Source organism: Nesoenas mayeri (genome assembly GCF_963082525.1).
Source record: "Nesoenas mayeri genome assembly, chromosome: 1".
NCBI classification, from domain to species: domain Eukaryota; kingdom Metazoa; phylum Chordata; class Aves; order Columbiformes; family Columbidae; genus Nesoenas; species Nesoenas mayeri.
Window position 1 is genome coordinate 180552307 of NC_137541.1, and position 15577 is coordinate 180567883.

Here is a 15577-nt window from a genome sequence, read left to right on the forward strand (position 1 = left end):
AGTGAAGAAGATGCTTTTGTTACACTTACGCTGAGAGGAGTGTTGCCCTTTAAATGGTATTCCTAATCTATCCATAGAGTTGAACATCATGATTATTGTCCCAGAAAATCAATTACCCAAGAACTTGATTATTCTGTTTAGTATTATATGTTGATGAAAATGTGTAGTTCTTAACGAAGAACCAATCCAGTACTTTATATGACATATTAAAATCCAATGTAGATTAAAACTGTACTAATTTATAAAACTAATAATGCTACTTTATTTTTTAGGTGATCTTAGGACTATTTCCTCCCCCATGGTAAGTTCTGGAGCTCCAACTTGTGACTTCAATTAGGGCTTTTATATGCTTTAGTTCCAATCCAAACACTATTTTAGGATAACTTTTAGAACTGTGCATATCTTGGAGCCACTGGGTAACATATTTTTCCCCCCCCTTCCCCAACATCTGAGCTCAGTGACAAGATAAATTGTTTTTTCTTATGAAAGGAAAACATATATTTATTAAATATATGTTGTCATAGTACATTCAGTTTTACTTAAATTGCTTGATGAATTTAATAACATTGAAGTGAAATTGATCTTAATTATGTGAAAATCGCATTTCAAAGCAACAGATGAGTTTTATTTCAGTTCTAACCACATTGGAGCTCCAAAGCATATTATGGGGGAAAGGGGAGGAGTGGGAAGAAAATCTTTAAGTAGCTTTATTTTTGTTAAACATTAAGATATAAAGAGTTCTAGTGCTCAGTACTTACGCTGGCAGTATTGTGCCTTGTTTTTGCTGCCACCAGAGGACCTTTAATAAAGGTGTGATTGTATCATGTGCTACTTGTCTGGCATTTCTAAATCATAGGTAGACATTTTGCTGGATGCTTTAAGTATGTCTGAAATGAATTCATAGTGAAAAGAGTTAATTGAATCTGTGAATGCCAAATGACTGTGTGAATGGGTCTGTACAGCATGTAACTGAAAGAAACTAAACTCTAGTGCTGTATGATTGAATGTGGAAGTTAATTGTCTTGTTTGCAGTTAATCTTTATGGCAATTAATGCTGGTAGTTGTATATTGTACATACAGGGTTTTCATTACACAGTAATGTTTATGATTTACTGGAAAAAAAACGGGAAAGAAAAAACTTGAAATGTTTAAATTGTTCCAAATCCAAACTGTATAAGAAGGCCAGCTAAATTAATTCTCTAAATTTTAAAAAATTAGAAGAATAGATTTTTATCTGTTACTTATATCTATTATATTTACTGATAATAGGCACTTTAGAAGAGAGGCTTCAGATTTATGAAGAAGTTAGTAAAAGACATCCCAGAGCAGTTTCACCTAGAAGATTACCTTTAAACTTTGTTTCAGGTAAAAATTTGCATATCTGTTCTGTAATATTTTATTTTTTTTCCCTTAAGTTTTCATGAGGCTGTTGAATGTGCATTTAATACCTATTTGTACATTTACACAAATCAGATGTGTGCATTTCTCTTGGAATAGACAGAATTATTTATTATGCTTTAGGACTTGATAGAAAAAAAAATTCATGTGCTCTAATATGGTGATATGAACTATGTAATGTTTGTATTGATAAAACTACAGTATGGAATGGTATATGGATTGTTGAAATTACTGTACGTATTTTTCCTTTGTCATACAAGTTAAGAATAAGATAAAAGAAAGGGATATAATACATTTGAATTCAAGGTATAGGGGAGTGTTTGTATGTACACACCCATCTTTTATGTTTAATATACCTATATATAAGCTAACTTATAAACTATAAACGCTGAAACCAGGTGTAAATGATGCATATAACAATCACAGTAGCATAGGACTGAATTTCCTAATGGGTTTTGTGCTACAGTTTCTTTACTGTACAGGAAGCACCAAATCTTTTACTATCTCATTGGGTGTCCAGCATTTTGTTGTAGAACCATTAGTAGTTTAAATCTACAATATAAACTAACTTTGTGCTGATAATTTAATAAGAATGGGAACAAAAAAGCAGGTCTGCAGTGTTAAGTAGCAGAAGTTATTTTAATTTTAAAGCAAAGTTCTTTAGTGACTCTGTCCTTTCAAAAGTTGTTTTGAAGTACAGTGCACAAATGTGCTCTATGCTGGAGGAAACAGGTATACAATTTTTAAAACAGAGAGCTATGATGTTGCAAAATATGTAGAAGTAGGCTAAATGAGACAGTAAATCCCATGAAAAGATATAGTTGGTATGTAGCTGTCTGTAACTCCAATAGTAAACTTTTGAAAAGAAATATTAAGTACATGAGTTAGATATCTAAGTGGCATTAAGTTCCTAAGTTCAGCTACAAATTCTCAACACACCACTTGATTTTGTGAGGTAGCTTTTAATGTAGCTCATGTACTGAGCACTACATTGATTGTACCCATAGATGCTGCAGAGCATAGCTGGTCCAGTTTTCAATTGTTGCTCAGGAGTCTGAATGTGTGCACACCTTTCCCATGTAAGATTACAGGATTTTAACTGCTTTGTAAGAGATTTAGCACCAAAGTTAACACTTATGCCTTACTTATTTCCAGATATTTCAGTTTCTTTGAAGATACAAGGGCAAATTAAGGCAGTTTGTCTTGATTTGAAAAGCTAGGTGACAAGTAATTGTTTATCTCCTGTAATAAAATTGTTATGGTAATACATAGCAAACAAGGAACCTGGAAAATGCTTTTCCATGTCTTTATTAATAGTGTGTTTTGCTGTTGGATTCAGTTCACTGTGTATTTTGCACTTGCTTACTTTGTATCTGACAGTGTAGTTTCACAGCTATGTTCATTTAAATAGAAATATGTTTGGTAGTGAGGATTAGTTGTTCCTGCTGTAGCAATAGTCTAATTGAAAGCAAAATTCCTCCTTAAATCAGCTGAGAAAAAAACTCTCAGGCTACCTTCTGTACTGTTTCAAATATGAATTTTCTGAAATTAAAGTTTGTGCTTTTGTCAGTCTAGTAAGACTCTATCAGTCATGGATGTACAAGACTGGTTTTGATTCCCTGTAAATTCATCTCCTCACTAAATGATTTCTTGTGTTTATAAGTACAGCAGATAGGAATTCCTGCTGGCAAAAACTAATAGTGAGAATGTGAAGGTGTAGAAACCAACTTGTTTGCAGAAACGCATTTGCAGATTTCAAGAGGACAGAACTTTTGGTTAAATGAGGTTGCTGTTGCAGTACAGTCACTGACCAGTTGCTTACAGCCAGCACTTGTTGATTGAGAGTTGGCTTAAAATACTCTGAAGTTCAGGCTTTTATTAAAGGGCAGGCTTTCCCAGGCCTTGCCATGCATTTCATCTTAGTAACATTGTATTTGATGCAGATCTGCTCTGTGATCCATCTGGAAACCACCTTTTATGGAGGAAGGCTGTTGCAATTAATTTTTAGACTGATCAAGGGTGGGGGTTGGAGTCTGGCCACCCAGTTTTAGGTTTGTCAGTGCTGCTGTGGATTCACTGTTCCTGTGGTCAGGTCGTTTCTGCGTCTCAGACTTAAGTTTTGAGCTTGGCTTCATGACATAGATGAGTGCCTGGTAGTGTGCTTTGCCTTTTTTCAGACTTTGTTTTAAAGCTTTTCTGCTTTATATAAATAAATATGTACTTAATGGAAGCTTCAATCTTGCTTTCCTAAATTTTGACTTATAATTCTTCCATTAAGAAAACCGAAATCAGAACAATTCCACAGAAGAAACTGAGAAGCTGAGATTTTTTTTTTGTCATATAGGGGAGTTTCTTGTGGTGTGAGCAAACAAGTTTTAATTAATCCACCTGTAATAAAGCATGTGCTTATGGATCCTCATTAACAGGTAGCAGGAGTTTCTATATACAGTAGTTTGTTTTAGTACAGCAAGACAAGAACATGAATTACTTTTATTAGTCTCAGTAACAGTGCTAATAACAGTAAGTGTAGTACAATTAAGAATTGGTGGAAATACATGTTTTACACAAAGCAGTAGTATCTTCTTTTTCTTAGTATCTATGGAAGTCTTACCAAATCTGTAATTTGTTTCTAATAAATTGAAGCTTATTTCAACAGTTCAATGTATGTATGTTAGCATTATGTGATATGTACTACTTTCTTGTTTAAAGACTTAGAAAAGTCCACAGAATAGACAGTGAAGTGTAGCAACTTCATCCCCATGGAAAGCAAACAAAACCAATAAAAAAATAATTTAAAAAAATCCACGCACCTGAAACAACTGAAAACAACTTTTCATCATAGGAATAAAAACATGAGAGCCAGTGATTTTCCTGACTGGATATATTCTCTTTGAAGTCCTGCTTTTTTTTTTGGAAACAGCCTTTCTCAGAAAGGTGGCATACTGCAAGTACTGTAATTTTTACCTGAAAACATAATTAAATCAGATGCACAGCTTTCTGATAGTATATTTTGATAAAGATGGTTCTGATATGGTGCTTATCCTTCTGAAACCTGGTCTTCTGTTTCTGGTTCCAGAAACAGTCATATTATCATCGGAGGTCATGTCCAACTCATTAAAAAATATGACTAGAAGAAAGGTAGAGGGTTCATTTCATCTATCCTTGTTCCTCAAAGCAGGATCATTTATATCTGCACTATTCTTAACACACATTTGTCTAACTTAATCATACAAACTTCCAATGATGGAGCTTTTACAAGATCTCCAAGGTAATCCATTCCAGTGCTTAGTTATTCTTACCATTATAGCTTTTTCCAATGTTTGTTTAAACAGCCCTTGCTACATGCTCTGTAGCCAGCACTCAATACTTTTCCTTGGTAATAGTCCTCAAATCTGTAAAATCTGTTACCATGTCTTTATGAGGAGTCTCCTAAACACTAGCAGCTTAAGCATCTTAAGTAACAGGCAAGATCAAAATCCTTAATTGCAGTTTCCAGTTACTCTATTATCCAGTGTTCCACAGCAATTAGTGCTTACATTTATGTAAAGCTTGCAATCACTGACATATAACCAAATACACTTTTGTTTCTAGGTGAAAAATTTAGAGAACTAATGGATAAGTTCCTGAGGGTTAACTTCAGTAAAGGCTGCCCACCCTTGTTTACTACTTTGAAATCTTTATATTACAATCCAGAAAAGGTAAAATTTAGTATTTATTTGGTTTTAATTAAGTCTTCCATCTAACTGTTTTAATGTAGATTTTCCTGTAACTTACCAATAACTTGCTGAATGTTTTACTCCTTAATGTGCTGCTTTGTCATATGGGAATGATTACTCGATGATGCTTAATATGTATGAAACTTCACATCTGCAGACAGTTGATGTCAAAATGCTTGAAGTTGGATTCGTGTGGAATGCATTGAAGTTCCTAAAAAATCCAAGATAGCCAGTAACTTTATTTTTGTGCACTTGGAGTACAAGTGTGTCAGGATTCTTTCAACTTATGGTTTATGATGTCACCAGAAGTCATGATTTTAAAATACCACAGAGATGGCTGTTGTATGTACATTTCTGAATTGCATGAATACATGAATATGTTAGTATTTACCACAAACACTTGTTTCCTATTTCAGTCTTGGGCTAAAATGGTTTGATTTTTTTTTTTTTTTTGCACTTCTAAATTCTAACAGTTTTGGCAAAATTGTTACACAATTGAACTATTATTTCAAATGTAGTTCTTTGGTCCAAGATTGTCAGTAAGGTATAGTAAAAAAAAAATCAAACTAAAGTGAGTTGCTAAAATGTGTAGAAAAACAAAGTCTATTTAGCCATTGCTATCTTTGCTCCAAGCAATAAAACTGTGGGTGTTCTAATCCATTCCTGACTGGGTAAAAGGTTTTTGTAGCAGGAAAAGTCCTAAATACATGATGCAGCTTTTCAGCGAGCAGTGGATATTCCTTTAATTGGGCTACAATTATTCTTCTTTCAAAGACTCTGTTTGCTAGTTGTCTTAACTTGAAGTTTTTGATACACTTCTGTTCAGAGAATATAATCTGTGCTGTGTCTCTGTGGTTGACATAATTAGTAGACTCTGGTATCATGTCCAGTGCAGGCTGTTCTACAGTGCCTATTGCTAATGCATGCTTTTCGGTGTAAACTTTTGAAACTGGATTGACTTTTTAAAATTATACACTGTGTAGAGAGAGGTACTGTCAGTGCTGTGAAAGTTTTACCTCTGCTATATGAAGTACAAAAATCTAGCAGTTAAAAATGTGTGTGTGTATGTGTATATATATATATATATAAAAACTCATTTGACTTGTGAAAATATATTTAGCACTTAGTTGGTTTTGATGTGATGGGTAAAAAATTTAGGACTGCTATGGGTTGAGGCAGACACTTGTCCAGAAAGGTGCCTTGCTGCTAGTTATTTTCATTGTGTCAAATCAGTGCTACTCAGAACTGCCAGCTTAATCCTAAAAAGTGATTAAAATCAAGATCCTCACAATTACCCAATATGCTTGGATGACTTGTGCTTTTAACTTGTGGAAAAAGCGTTCTCCTCTTCTTTCTTGTTCTTTTATCAAGACAGGGTGTCTTTCACATTTCACTTGGTTGGGTTTTCATGTAACTATAGTGTAACAGAAGGATCTTGGAAACTAAGAGAAACTTTAATTTTAGTCTCTGACAGTTACCTTTAGAATTGCTGAAACACGGGGCTTAGAAGGGCAGAAAATTATGGCGAACTGACATGTGCTATACCTTTCAGGAAAATGTTTTGTTTTGGTATCTAGTTTGTTTAAGTCAGTGCTTAATGCTGGTTTCCCACATTAATTACTGGTATATTTTGACTGAAAATAGAAATAATTGTAGTCAGGATCACATTAAACCTACTAGAAAATACCTAGCAAATTACTGAATTCTCTACAAGTTGGGAATGAACAGTTCCCCATTTATTTCTCTGGAAACAGGTGTAATTTGGTGTAGTCAACTGCAGTTGCATTTTGAAGAGGAATGGGTAGGAGGATTTTATGGAAGAGTTGGTATTTAAGCCTAGAAACTTCCTTTTTTTGTAGAACTTCAGGTATGTCCAGGATCTTTCATAAACCATGGTTTTGGGGAAAAGGTGAAATAAGCGATGTTTATGTTAATAAAAGTTTTCCATTTCTATGTACTTAACTCAGATTAAAAAAATAGTGCTGCAATATTTTATATGTAGGAAAGGAATATGTAAATTACTTAATACCTGAAAGAATACAGAGGAATAGTGGGGGAAAATACAGCTTTACTTGCTCAGTGAATATTATTATCTTTCTCAGTATCTTTCTGGTGTTAAAAACATTTTTTACACAAAGGACAGTGTGAAGAGTAGTTGATTTTAGAGGAAAAATATGGATGTCTCCCCTCTGTTTGGAGAGGGCAAAGAAAAATAGGAGTGGTTGTGTAGAAGGCAAACATTTATCACATTGGTTCAGGAAGATGTTATCTAATTGCTTTAAGTTGATACTTTGTACTAAATGTTTCAAATAAAAATTGCTAGCGTATTTTGATTTAAAACCAGATTCTAGTCTCCTAGCATTACTTAACAGTTTGGAGTGAAATCTAGCTTCAGACACACAGAGCTGCAAAGCTTTAGGATCTGCCTTGTTCAAAGTGAAGATGATTCAGGGAGGCTTTGGAATCTCTTCAGTACTTAGAAGGCTTAGAAAAGTTCCAAATACCAAGGTATTTATAGATTGGAAGCTCTGCTTTGTATTTCAATACAGACATTGTTGTGATAAGATCTAAACCAGATTTCGTGTACTTGTGGAAGTAACATCAGACAATAAAGTGTGAAAAATTCTGGTTTTTTGGACAATTTAAGAATTTAAAGATCAGCTATGTTTGCTGGTTGATCGTCGTAAGTGGTTTAGTATGTTAGCATTGACTTGATCCAAAATCCTTTAAACAATTAAAGAGTTTAAAAGGTGCAGTTCTTCTCAAATCAGGAATCAAATCCACCAAGAATAATGCCGGAGTAACTTTTAATTTGCAAGTTGTCCACACATTACATATATCTTTATTCCTTTCAGCTACACCCGTTTTTGTTTTAAGAATTGTTTGACAAAATCCTTCTCTGGTAGTATTATTACATATTTGTTACACTTTTTGTTTTAGAGAGACAGAAGTATCTGATAGTTGTCTGAATTTCTTGTTTTGTTACTTGAAATTCTACGGGAGACCCCAATGGAGATCAGTAAGCTGTGTCTAAATAAAAGATCCTGGAGACAGAAGGGAGACTTTTTGTGTTGTTTTAACATTTCTAGGAATAGGAAAGAACATAAAATTATCTTTGCATAGCTTATCAAAGAGAGTATGTTGTGCTCTTATACATTCCTACTTTCAGTTAATTTTCAGTGTATTTGATTAAATTAAAAAAATTATAGTTCTAGTATGGTAAACATAACTTTGGAAAAAAATTAAAAATCTATGAGACTGTCATCCAATAAAAAGAAGACTAAAGTATTTAGCTCTATTTTCTTGGTTCCATTTTTTGGGGGTGGGCGAATTATTTTGGGCAGATGTGTGTTTGGATTTCAAAAACTTTGTTTGTTTGTCTCCAAAATTGTCTGGAATGTTTTTAGGAATCATATAAGCCATTTTAACAGACATTGAGTTCCAGATTCAGGCGTGTGGGTTTAGGTCAGTGGACAGAGAGAATTTGTGCAGCTCACCACCATATGTGGTTTCCTACGTAGGGTCACTTGAACAGCTGTCAAAGCTTCTCTTGACTCTGCTGGGGAGATCTGATGGATGCTTTGATTGTTATCATTGTTATCTCTAAGTACAGATGTCTGAACCTGAAGGTGCTCCAGTGTATTGGGAACTGTTCATACTTGTTCCCGAACTATCTATTAAATGGATAGCTATTGGATAACTCCCTTTTAAAACTAGGGAGAATAATAGGAGGGTGGTGAGGCACTGGAACAGGCTCCCAGGTAAGTTGTGGATGCCCCATCCCTGGAAGTGTTTAAGACCGGGTTGGATGGGGCTTTGAGCAACCTGGTCTAGTGGAAGGTGACCCTGCCCTGGCAGGGAGGTTGGAACTAGATGATCTTTAAGGTCCTTTCAAACCAAAACCATTCTGTGATTTGAGGGGGAGAAAAAAGACAGACACTTTTGTCATGGGGGTTGTCAAACATGGTAACAAGTTATTCAGAGAGGTAGTGGAATTGCCATCCTTGGAGACAGTCAAAATGTGACTGGACATAGACAGGAGTAACCTGGTTCAGCTGACCCCATTCTATGAAAGGGAGTTGAACTAGGCAGTCTGTAGAGATTTCTTCCAACCTTAATGATTCTGTGGTAGTATCATCTTACTGGATTTCACCTTCACGTCTATGGTCAACTGGTAGCTGTTGACTTGCTAGCCAACAAGCTGGTCTGCTACTGGTACTTCAGTAGTGGGACCAGTGCATTTTATGCAAGTCTGGCAACACTAAGATCGCACAGCAAACAGTGCAGAAAGGCACAATACCGACACAGATGTATATACAGAAGCACTGAGATCCTTAATCTGGATACTGTGGTTTGGAATCTTTAGCTGTGTGTTGGTTTTTTTTAATCTGTTTGCCAGTATGGCCCTCTTAATCAGTTCCCAGAATTTCTTGCTTCTCCCTTCTTGGGCCATTCATAAAGGGAAAAACAGGCACTTGCCACCGACTCTGCCTTTTAGAAATGCATTATCTTCAAAGTACAGTTGCCTTGGTGTTTAGTTGAAGTAGGTACACACATGCTTCACCATGTGTCAAGGGAAGTGTCTGTAACTGCTGCATCAGGGTGGGCACTTACTGAAAGACCAGCTTGTTTTATTCGTGAGTGAAAAGGGGTTGGACTGAGGATGCTATCTATAGATATGAACGGATCTAGTAATTGTTTCAATACGCTCCTAGATCCTGCATTCTTGTTTTTGGATATCTCAAACTAGTGCATAGGGCATCCCTCTTTATTTCTCTGATGTTCTGCAGTGCAAGCTCTAACAGACGATGTAATAGTTCTGCATTTGGTGTTTTTGCCAATGATGATCTGGTTGTAGTCTTGAGTAGAGAGAAAATGAGTTGTGAAAAGAATACTTCCAACTCCTTAGAAATCAGTAGTCACTTGGCCAAGCTGGTGGTGTAGATGTTCACTGAAGTTGAGAGATACTAATGAAATTCTAGTAATGTCATAATTGCATCCAGATTATTTTTCAGGTCTGATAGCTTGTGTTCGCCTTGAGTAGTTACCTACTGATGGAGTCAGTTTGTCCTGGCAAATCTGCTAGTGTTTGTAATGTTCTACAGCAGGGACTATTGATGTGACACTGGTGGGGTCAGTGTGCTGTGCTCCTGCTCTTACCTTCCTGTGTTAATGCACAGCTGTTAGGAGCTGCTTGGTGGAGCTGCTGTCTTCAGTGCTTGAGAAATGCCATGTGCTACTCCTTTAATGAAGTGCAGTGTTTTGGAGATCAGTGCTTCAATTTTTAATGACTGTTACTTACATTCACTGTCTCAAGTACTTATTGCTTTCCTGTACTCTGCAGTAGCATGTGTTCAAGGACAGAATGGCCTTTTACCCTAAAATAGCCTGCTGTATGAGAGGTGATAACACAAGTTCCATGATCGTTGTCTTCATCTTAGAGTTTTAATTTATATAAATTCTGCACCAGAAGAGTTCATTATCTTCGTGTGTTGAAGGGGAGGATAACAGATACAGAATTTGTAGGACTGCAGTAGATGATGCTACTGGGAGAACTGATTCATGGGAGTATGTATGTGATGCAGTTCAAAATGGTTTATCGAAGGGCCCTGACTCATGGACAGAGGGGTTCACATTCCCAGTTGTCTGTTCCACCTAGTTGCCACTTTTCTAAAGAAACAGTGCCTGTGTTTGAGCACCAGTTTGAGTCTGTACAGCTTTAAATTTGTACTTATCTCTGCTTTTCTTAATATGTTGTGCTCTTTAGCTAAAAGTTCAGCAGCTCAACAAACCATTTCTGCAGTGGTAATCTCTGAAAGGTCGCTGAATTGAACATGTGAAGGTAAAAACCACTAGCTATCCTCATTTGAAAAATCCACCGATGTGATTTAGCAACAATTCATGTGCTATGAGAGGAGTGCTTGTGTGTAGTGGGGCCGATGTTGATAGTGTGTTTTGAAGAACTGTAATTATTTCTGGAAAAAGCAGTTTGTTTTACCTAACATTATTTAAAACTTATATTTTTCATACTATCTTTGGAGACTTAATCACTTGATTGATCTTGCTATAAAGTACTAAACTTCTACATCACCAGTTCTTAAGCATACTGTGGAGGTAACTTGCATTTTAAGGTGAATTTTTTTGTTTTTGTCACTTCTAACCATGGACTAAGTAGTAAGAATTGTAGTTGACTAACTTAAATGAGTTAACTCTAAGCAAGTGAGATACAAGGAAGGGGCTGTAATTAAAAAAAGCAATTTCATCCAACATAAGGAAACTTGTGGGTTTGTTTTGGTGGTTTTTACAAGAGATCCTGCTTTCCTCTGGAACTTTGAAATGTTATCTAAACAAAACATGGCTTTAAAATATATTAGGGTGGAATTTTTAACTTACAGTTGGTACTTCTGAAATAGTGTGAAAAGTTTCATTTTCATGACTTATGGAGCCTTTTGGAATAACTACTTAAAGTACTGCTGTGAATGAAAGGGTTTGAAATGTGACTGTATATGTTTTATTTACATGCTAATAAATATGGAGTGTTTACAAGGAAAATGTCTCAACACAATACAGTCTGTGTGTAGATGAAATACTTGTATGTCTTTATACTTTTCTCTGGTATAGGAGACTTAGTACTCTACCTAGTGAGGTGTTCCTCTTTTATGCGACGAGTGATTTTATAGTTTTTCTTTGCTTAGTGTTTTAGTTTCTGAACTTTTTTATTAAAAAATGGGTATCGACAAAGTAGCCGTTCTCCTTGAGTTTTCTATAATGCTAAACCTTCAGTTTGAAAGGCCTACAATGCATGGGGGCTTATAAATTTTATCAGGCTTTTAATTTTTAAATTGCAAGTATACTTGGCTATTTAAACTACATTTATCATGTACATATTTTTGAATAAAATTCACATAGTTGACACAATACATATTCTTTCATGAAGAAACTGTAGTCTTTTTGGCATATTCAAGAAGTGAAAACTTGTGTTTGGGAGTGCCACAACATTATTATGAGTTTTGTTGTTCATGGACAATCACTGTTCAGGGTAAATGTAGCTGTGGCTCATTGGCAGAATGTTTCTGTTGGAAGCTAATAACCTGAAATATAAGCAATTGCATAGGATATAGTAATTTTAACATTCTATGTAAGCTGCTGTCCAGATATATTAGAAATAACAGTGAGCAGCCTTATTTGTTGTTGTTCTTCACAAGAGAGGCATCTTGAAATGCTATCCCTACCTGCCCCAAGAAAGTTCTCTCTGTATTTGAGCAATATTCAGAAATACCCTTTGGTTCTCCATATGTGTTGGTGTCTCTATCCATGAGATAAAAATCCATGGAGTGAAGATCTTCAATTAGTCAACATCAAGGTTTGCGTCGATTGTGTTGCAGGTGCGTTGGTTGGTTCCATTGAAGCTCGACATTAGTGCACATGTGCCATTTTTCTGAGTAACTAAAAACATGGAGACTGTGAGGAGATACTGGATGAGAGAATGTCTGACTGGAAGAAACATCAGAAACAACAGTCTCAAAAAAAGGTTTAAGACTGTCTGCACAGGAAGGTAGGCTGTCTCCAGTGAAGATCTTTCTTTAACCATTTCAGGAGAGGAGGTGTTTTCCCTCCTTGATGTGGAAAGCTAAAGGAATTTAAAGCAGGTTCCAACTGTGTGTGTAGTTAGATGCTTTCTCTGGACTGTTGGACTACATAAAGATGTGAAAAACATTAGTTCTATGACAAATCTCTCTACATTTTAAGAAGAGAGAACCATAAGATCAACCCAGGACAGCTTTTTGTTTGTAATGACTCTGTCAGTTCAAGTTTTAGATATCAGTGTGTCTGAGTTAAAATTCCAGGAGGGAAATCTGGTAAGTGGACTTGCTCAGGATGTGGCTAAGAACTGGTACATTCATAGCAAAAGACAACATTTCTGTTATATAACTGTATCTTAAGAGGGAGTAACTTTAAAATAAGTGGAGGAAGGAGAAGGATGAGAAACTTCCTTGTAGGCACTGCCAGGTAGGATGCTTCCACCCTTTAATGAGAATGAGAAGTGTAAAATATGTCAGTCTGTCAATTTGGGTCCCTGAGGTAACATGTAAACCAAGAGCTGACAGGTGTAGTAGCTGATTTATGAGATACTTTATCAAGAGAGCTTTTTCAGTCTGAGAATAACTGGGAATAACTGCTCCAAATACCCGTCTTAAAACTCACGAGAAATGTTCTCAGCATCCCCGCTCATAGTTGCTTCTACTGATGCTCTGCTCATATGAAGTTATTTGCTTGCTTTTGTGGCATCCCCAAACTTGTCCGAAAGCTTTCAAAAAACCAGTTGCTCATGGAATTGTGTAATGACCACAGTGGTGTCTCCCAGCATTGGTTTGCTCTGACTTTGTATTCTTGTATCTTAAAACTTTCAGTACAAACTTGTACTGTTCTTGTTAACTTACCCCCTTGTGTCAATGGTTTTATGATTTGGTCATTAGAAGTAATACTAAAACTGGAAAGTCAGGTGCTCTAAAATGAAGAATAATGTTTTTCTGCATGTTTACATACTGTAGTATAATGCAGATTTTCTGTTTAGCAATTTTTTCATTTTTTGGCTTAGGTGACATCTCACAAGTTGACAGTCTTGACACAGTACAATAAAGAGGGAAAGTATTATCCATACTTCACACATTGAGAATGGGCAGTAAAATGTCACGGCCTAATTCTGCAGATGTTGATCGTACAGACCAGGAGTGTCACAGTTCCAGGGATGTTTATGTTCAAAAGCATTCACTGAACTCAGCTGATGGGGAATGCTCAGCATGTTAGATAGTTTGGTTCTGGATGTCTTAAGGCAATGTGAAAATAAAAGCAAAACTGTTTTGTAGGTGTCAGTGTTTTGAGAGAACACTATCCCATTTTGTTCCCATTTAATTCACTTTCTGGTGTCTTAAATGGGGGATGTACTCTTTGGGAGAAAATGCTTAACAAAATACTTTATATCGTGTTGCTTGGTATCTGTGTTTCTGTTGCTTTAGAGTGGCTCCTTTATTTGTACCTTATCTTTAGTGTAATGTAGATGTATGACTGCTGTTCGAACAGTAAGTCTGAGCTAGCCAGTCATCTCTGAATTTTAGTGTTGTTTTTCTTCTGTACTACACTCATACCAAAAAAAAGTTGGTTGTTTTAACTTATCAGATATTTTCAGTTCACTATTAAGCGTAGATTAATTTGGGGTGGAGTAGACTGAACTTCTGATCTTCCATATGATGTGCTATCCTAGCACAGCCTTCCAATTTATGAGTAACTGTAGAAGTTATTTCATAAGGCTCTGTCATGTCTGTAACAGTATGTCTGGAGAAAAATATTATCCTATTTATTGTCTGTTTATCCTGTTGTGCTAATTCCTAGATGAAAGATATCTAATACATTCAAGCAATGTGCTTTCTATAGAGGTCTCTCTTCGTGTAATGGGAAATGAGTAGGCTTTTCTAAATAGTATACAGACTTCAGTAGTAGATTGGCAAGTTAAATTTCTAGAGCTTATTTTGAAAATGCAGTGAAAGATCAGTCTTTGGAAGAGTACAATCAGAAAATACACTTAAATCAAGCCTTTAACAGTATTTTTTTAACTGTCCTTAGGTTTTTATTTTGATTTTGTGTTGTATACTTTAATGCTTGACCACTGTGGGAGACTTTTCCTGGGACATTAAGTCTGTTTTGACTGGTGTTGCTGTCCTACTGAACTGGGTTCCTGTGGAAAAGTTTTATAAACTGTGTAACTTCTCATTGACGTTTTTGTAAACTGCTAATCTGTATTAGCTTTCACTTCCAAAAAAGTATGCCTCTGTAGAAATCTGATATGAACATCATAGTCAATTTACTTATTCTTTATGATATGACTGAACACTAATGTTGGTACTTTTGAAGTGTTCTGTAGCTTTACTATACATAGTGGGTTTGCATCTGTAGCCAATATAAAATACATTGTCATTGAAGTTTCCTTCAGTTTTTGAGGGAAGTTCAACTTTGTTATGTTGATAACATGGGTAGATGTGTAGTTAACTTTAAAAAACATTTTTCAATTATTCTAGTCATACTTTAATTATTTTCTAAATGGAAAGATTCTATGGTGTATGAAAATGATTTGAGTAATTCTGACAGTTCCCAGCAATCTCAAAGTTAAGAGCTTATTTCCAAATCTGGCTGAATCCTGTTTTTTCCATCCCAAATAAATGCCTTAACTATTTCTAAAGATATTCATCAAGCATTGTTTTTAAAATAACTTCTAAGGAGTCACTTCAATATTCAACGTGTTACATTTGAAGCACTTAAAATTCATGGCTGGCTCTTGTATTTATAGTCATCCTACTTAGTTTGTTTAATGTGTGACTGATCTTGTACTTCTATAATCATACTGTTGCCCATTTCTGAAGCTGTGTACTTCCAGTGTGTAAACATACATGTACCAGACCTTTCCAAAG

General features: G+C 35.6%; 1 protein-coding gene across 4 annotated transcripts in view; it reads left to right on the forward strand.

Annotated features, from left to right (window-relative positions):
- Nucleotides 1-15577, forward strand: part of NAA16 (N-alpha-acetyltransferase 16, NatA auxiliary subunit) — a 63026-nt gene that overhangs the window by 28726 nt on the left and 18723 nt on the right. For 2 of the 4 annotated variants that reach the window (XM_080358422.1, XM_080358423.1), the window contains one exon: nt 4990-5096. The exons of 1 other annotated variant lie outside the window; for it this stretch is intronic. In XM_080358422.1, coding sequence (XP_080214548.1) covers nt 4990-5096 — 107 coding nt within the window. Of the gene's footprint in view, nt 1-1269; nt 1366-4989; nt 5097-15577 lie in introns of all 4 variants that reach the window. One more of the 4 variants, XM_080358421.1, reaches the window with a different exon arrangement.